We start from the raw sequence: 5,793 nt of genomic DNA, 5'->3' as shown, positions 1-5,793 counted from the left end.
AATTAACACTAATCCCAAATGTATTTGAGGTGTTGTGTTTGTGTTTTAGAATTGAATTTCCACAAGTGATTGTTAGGTTCCAAAATAGGGAATCCTAAAGCTTTATTACGTATACGAATTGTATTTCGGATTACAAATTCTAGAATATCTAAATGTACGAACATTTTAAAGTTATAATGTTAATTACTTCATAAAAAAATTCCATATGCAGTCATAATTGTTTCACAAATTAAGAAGCATGCACAATAATAGACCTTAACAAACTTTATAAAGAAAATAGGTTGAAATGAAGATAAAGATAAACACGTAATATTTCAAAAAAACAACAAATAATCGTGTTTGATATAGGATTTTTTTTTTTTGAAAAGCACAAAATAATATAAAAGAAATTAACAGAATAAATTCCACATAAGTTATGTGATCATACTGATATAGATAAGAATAATGGAGTCTTTTTTGTAGGATTTAAAATGTGACTCTAAATCTTACATTTAATATATATAGAAAAGTTGAACAACATACAACAACAAAAACTCACATCTATTGTCTTAAGGTAGGTTTAAGATTGGAAGTAATATTAATCATAATTCATTAGTGTCAAATTTGGTGATAGAGATAGGAAAGAATGTACAATAAAAAAAAAAAAAAAAAACTTGGCACTTGTCACTTTCAAGTAAGTCCAAACTAAGGCATCTTAAAATTTTATCTTAACCTATTTCCATCCCTATGTGTAAGCCTATGCTTAACAAGATTTCATGTATAAGCATGTGAAGGTAAATTAGTATATTTATCAGTAAAATTAAGGAAATGGTTATTTTTACTCCAAAAGAAGAAAAACAGTTAAAAACATCATTGGACATCTTACCATTGGCAAATTCATTCTCATGTGATAAGAGAACCTCAGTCACTATATTAAGTTACCAACTCTTCATTATCAATAATCACAAGGCAATAATTCTTTTCCATCCCTGGAATTCAGATGCAAATTCTAACGGACTGTTCCTTATCAGAAGTAAGTACCACCCTTTGAATGTGCACCGCCAACAGCTATAATGCAATACAAATGCCCAGGATGGAAGAGGGAGAAGCAATGACCGAAGCATTTGAACAATCTATTACTTTTATTAAGAATCTTTTTATGCTGTGCCGCAATGGGAGCTTCAAATGCTTTGACTGAAACCATTCCCAGATAAAAGAGATAAGCATTAGCAACTGATAGTAATCAATTATTGCTCTTTGATGCCTTTTGTTCCACTTAATGATTACAGTATTTTCAGATATAATAGCCACAACACAATGGGCAAGAACCCAAGATCATAAACATGTACAGAGTTCAAATATACAAGGATAAAGAACCATGGCCCAAGAGTATTTTGGAGGGAATACACAATTCAAAAGACGGTATATCTATTTACAATTCCATGGCACATTTACAGCCCACAATAGGAATAGCAATTCAAAGAGCACTCTGTAGATTAAGAACCAAAAAGCCAACATTGTTCCTGTAGATTAAGAACCAAAATTGGACGGAAAATAAAAATGAGAAATAGATAAATGCCATAAGATGTAATTAATTTTGAATGATTTCAGGGTTACAAGTGTGACATTTTCTTGCCTCCCCTCCCCTTTTCTTTTAGTTCACATATTTTTTCCTTTCAAGGATGGTATTTCTGTTATAGTACTTACATTTTAGGATGAAGGTACTGTTCCACTGTGAGTGGTTTTGGACCACCAAACCAGTCGATTAGAAATATATTTTCAATTTCTAATTTGAAGAATTGAAAGTTGTGATTCTTCGGCCAGTCTGTCAGCGATATGTAAAACATAAGTTCAGAATCAATTTTTATCACCATAATGTATATAACAAGGAGAAAGGCGGCATTGAAATTTAGCAACATGTCACATAAAAACAGAAAGAATGAATGCTTCTAATTCATGGATCATCAGCCAATTACCTTTCATCTCTGGATGCTTGGAGAACAAGGCTTTTCTAGCAAATTCGGCTTCCTTGGACTGTTGATCAACCAATTTCAGCTGAAACACAAAGAAAGAGTTAACAACTTCCCAAGGCCTACTTGATATTAGAGAAAACTTGAGAGTAGTTTCTTTAAGATTTTTCACAAAGTCACGTAGATATTGTTAAAAACATCTATGCCAATGCAAAAAATTGTATAAACTAGAGTACAAATACAATGAGTACAGAAATATAAAAATATAAATTAACTAACTCTAAGATAAATGTATTTTTCATAATCTTCTAACTCAAGCATGAAAGAGCATTCAAAGAAGGCAGTGTTTGAAAGGAGAAAAGTAAGAGTACAATTCACTTAGTCACAAACCAAACCATTTTAACGAAACTTAAGTGTTTTACACTGACTGATTTGTATGCCAGTGATGCGTCTGAGAACAAATTCATGTACAAAAAGTACCGGTACTGGATATGTGTACCCAGTATGGATACACCAACCATCTAGGAGTACCCATATATCATAGGTTAAGATGGCATAGTTTTAAGAAAGACATTCTTATCACCCAAAGAATGCTTTTGACTTTTTGTAAAAAATCGTGAGGCTGGGGTTTGAAATACTGAAGAGTATGGACACTTTTAGTTGGGGTGTTGGAGTGTCAGAAATGCTTCCAACACTAACACTAGCAATATATGTCGTGCCAAACTGCTCACTATAGGCATCCAATGAAAAAAAAATATTGGTATGAACATGGAAAATAGCAAACGAGCAAAATTTACAGATTTTTTTTAAAAAAAAAAACAAAGGAAAAACACTATGTTCACACATCCACATGATCATATTGGATAAACTTCAATTCTTCACAGACCTTTCCAGTTAGGGAAATTTTTGAGCAAGTAGGGTTCATCGGGTCTTTCGTGCCACAAGTCCCAAGAGGGTATTCACTGACTGTAAGTGAAGCTTTATCATTTTCCAGTGCATTTCTTGCTGTTGGATCTAGACTTGTCAAGTAGAAGTAAGGGATTCCAGTGCCGGCACCAGTCAGTCCATCACTGTATGACACCACATTCCTGCATGTTAGACAACATAACAATAACTTTTCAGCATTCAAAATTAACAAATTCCAGTGCATAACCCAGTGGTTAATTCTGTAGAAGGCACCACAAACCATGAACAGAAAATTTTAGCAGAGTAAATAAACGGTTTACCCAAAGGGAGCTCCACCCAAATCAGCTGATATAGTGCTGAAAAGAAAGGGGGAAAAGGCAAATAGTTTTAGTTCCATAAGCAGATAAATAACTGAAAGAGGGGTGGGCCAAAACCCAATAATTTGATCATGCAACTTCAGGAATCAGAACGGAAGAGGTGAAGATAGAAAGAGAGAGTACTTCAAGACTCCCCAGAAATTGAGAGAGACGAGCCAACGAGCAGAGGCAGCAGCATCATTTGGGTCGGGTTTTGATGGGATGAACAGTAATCGGCCTTTGGATTGAGAGACCCACATCAACAACCACATCAGACATATGAAAGCTTTCATTCCCATAATATACAATTTCAAACACAACACTGTGTTTTGCCCTCGATCTCTCCCACTGCCTCTTTATCCTTGCAGTGTAGCTCTCTTGGAGCATCTTGCAGAGTTTTTTAATAAAGAATTCAAGTCAAAGTAGTTAATGCCGGTAAATTCCCAAGCCCCATTTACACTTTCCTATAGCATTAGATTTTTATTTCCCATAGCACTTTTTTATTTTAATTTTAAATACATTAAAAATAAATACTTTTAATATTTAAAATAGTTAGAAATATAATTAATGAATAAAAAAAAAGATTTTACAAAATAGAAATAAATAAAAAAATTTAAAATGTTTAGTTTAAAAATTATTTTTCTAAGAATGAAGAAAATAAAAAATTAAACTATACAACAACATAAAAGTTGAATCTATAAACATAAATTAATATTATTATTATTGATGATGTAATCACGTTAATTTCAAGTAAAAAATACAGGTTATAATTATAAAAAGAAAACAAGTTGAATAAGGACGGATATGGACATAAGAGAACAACATGATCGAACAAAAAAATATTCATATAGTCAAACACCAGGACACACATAAATAACTTGTCCCAACATTATGGATTGTGCACTTCTCGTCATTAATTATGTTTCATTTCGCACAAACTATTTAATGTATCATTGAAGAAAATATTAAATGAATGATCATCTTTCATTTATTTTTCTTTTTATGATCAACATATACTTATTTAGTATCGTCTTATATCTCTTATATTTATCTTATTTGGATTTTTTATATCTTTTATCTTTATCTTATTTTGTTTTGCCTTTATTTTATATTTTTTATGTTTTTATTTATTATTTTTTTCTGTCATTCTTTATTTATTTATTTATTTTTGTTTTTATTTTATTGTTGTTGTTTTTTATTTTCTAAACTTATTTATTTTTGCATTTTTTTCTTCTCATTTTTAAGCATTGAGGGTAACATTTGCATATTTTTTTTAGGATTTTGCATTTAAGGTAAACACTTCAATATTATTTGTGTGTCCACTATTAATTAATACTAATTGACTTTGTTTTTTTTTATAATTATGTCCTGTATTTTTTACTTGAAATTAACATGATTACATCATTAATAATAATAAAAATAAATACTAATTTATGTTTATAGATTCAACTTGTTGTTATAGGGTTTAATTTTTTATTTTCTTCATTCTTAAAAAAAAATTAAACTAAACATTTTAAATTTATTATTTTTTTTATTTTTTATTTTGTAAAAACTCATTTATTTATTCATTAATTATATTTCTAACTATTTTAAACATTAAAAATATTTATTTTTTAATGCATTCAGAATTAAAATTATAAAAAAAATAAAATTATTATTTATTTATATATTTTTGAAATGGTGCTAGATATGAAAATAAAAAATAAAAGGGTGCTAGATAGAAAAATAAAAAATAAAAGGGTGCTAGATAGGGAAATAAAAACAAAAAGGTATTAGATAGGAAATAAAAACAAAAAGGGTGCTAAATAGGAAAATAAAAGTGTAAATGATGCTAGATAGGAAAGAGAGCCTAGTTAATACATTAAAATAACTATAGACATGTTTTATTAGATAAATACTCATTTAACTATATATTTCAGTTTTAATATAAAAAATAAAATTTTAATATTTAAAAAAAAAATAGTTAATAATTAAGATAATCAAACAAGTATTTTGATCTTTAATAATTCTTACATGTGGTTATTAAATAACATTAATATATAATTAACCTTTAAAATAATATTAATGTTATTTTATTTATGTTGGATAGATCTTGAGTAGAAAATGGAGTGTTTATGTATCACCACCTCATTAATTATACATAGTATGAAAATTATATCTGGTATGAAAATAGTAATCTCTATGATGAAATAGGTTTTTAATTATTGCAATTATCACTCCTCTTTATTAATATATTAAAAACAAAGATTGAAAGTAAAATAAAATAAAATAATTGAATTTGTGTATGTATTATTTTTTATTCTCTTTTACTAGGGATAAATTTGATATTTGAAATATTGTAATTATTAAATATAATTAAATATAAATATGAATGTAGCGAATATACACAAAATGAGAAAATGTTCATTATATATTATTTAAGTAAGTTATAATTTAAAATTATTTTTTTGAAATATCTTTTTCTTTTGTTTAGTATCTATGGTGTTGGATAACATAATATTTTTTATTTAGTTTTTCTTTTGGAAAAAAAAATGATTTGTTTTGATAAATATTAAAAGTGGTAGTAAGATATCACGTATACT

The 5,793-nt window shown here is 28.3% G+C and overlaps 1 protein-coding gene across 3 annotated transcripts; it reads right to left on the bottom strand.

Moving 5' to 3' along the window:
* Nucleotides 1-852: 852 nt before the first annotated feature.
* On the bottom strand, nt 853-3,663 carry LOC137807117 (Pyridoxamine 5'-phosphate oxidase family protein). Of its 3 annotated transcripts, none has more exons than XM_068607576.2 (6): nt 3,356-3,663; nt 3,176-3,211; nt 2,836-3,037; nt 1,956-2,034; nt 1,687-1,804; nt 853-1,502 (listed from the first exon to the last, which is right to left on the bottom strand). In XM_068607576.2, the coding sequence occupies exons 1-6, from the start codon at nt 3,508-3,510 to the stop codon at nt 1,457-1,459; spliced, it is 636 nt and encodes a 211-aa protein (XP_068463677.1). In that variant the 5' UTR covers nt 3,511-3,663; the 3' UTR covers nt 853-1,456. The 3 variants fall into 3 exon arrangements, with proteins under 3 accessions (XP_068463677.1, XP_068463678.1, XP_090156810.1); XM_068607577.2 differs by having other exon boundaries at nt 853-1,173; XM_090300684.1 differs by lacking the exon at nt 853-1,502 and having other exon boundaries at nt 1,683-1,804.
* Nucleotides 3,664-5,793: the final 2,130 nt, after the last annotated feature.

Source organism: Phaseolus vulgaris, chromosome 3, assembly GCF_051622355.1.
Source record: "Phaseolus vulgaris cultivar YP4 chromosome 3, ASM5162235v1, whole genome shotgun sequence".
Lineage (NCBI taxonomy): Eukaryota > Viridiplantae > Streptophyta > Magnoliopsida > Fabales > Fabaceae > Phaseolus > Phaseolus vulgaris.
The sequence above is the reverse complement of the archived record's forward strand: the minus strand, read 5'-3'. Positions and strand labels throughout refer to the sequence as shown.

Coding starts and splice junctions, on each gene's coding strand:
- LOC137807117 (XM_068607576.2), bottom strand. CDS start 3,510: ATGGGAATGAAAGCTTTCATATGTCTGATGTGGTTGTTGATGTGGGTC. Junction 2,035..2,835: donor AAATTTCCCTAACTGGAAAG/GTCTGTGAAGAA, acceptor TTTGTGTTTCAG/CTGAAATTGGTTGATCAACA. Junction 1,805..1,955: donor CAAGCATCCAGAGATGAAAG/GTAATTGGCTGA, acceptor TATCGCTGACAG/ACTGGCCGAAGAATCACAAC.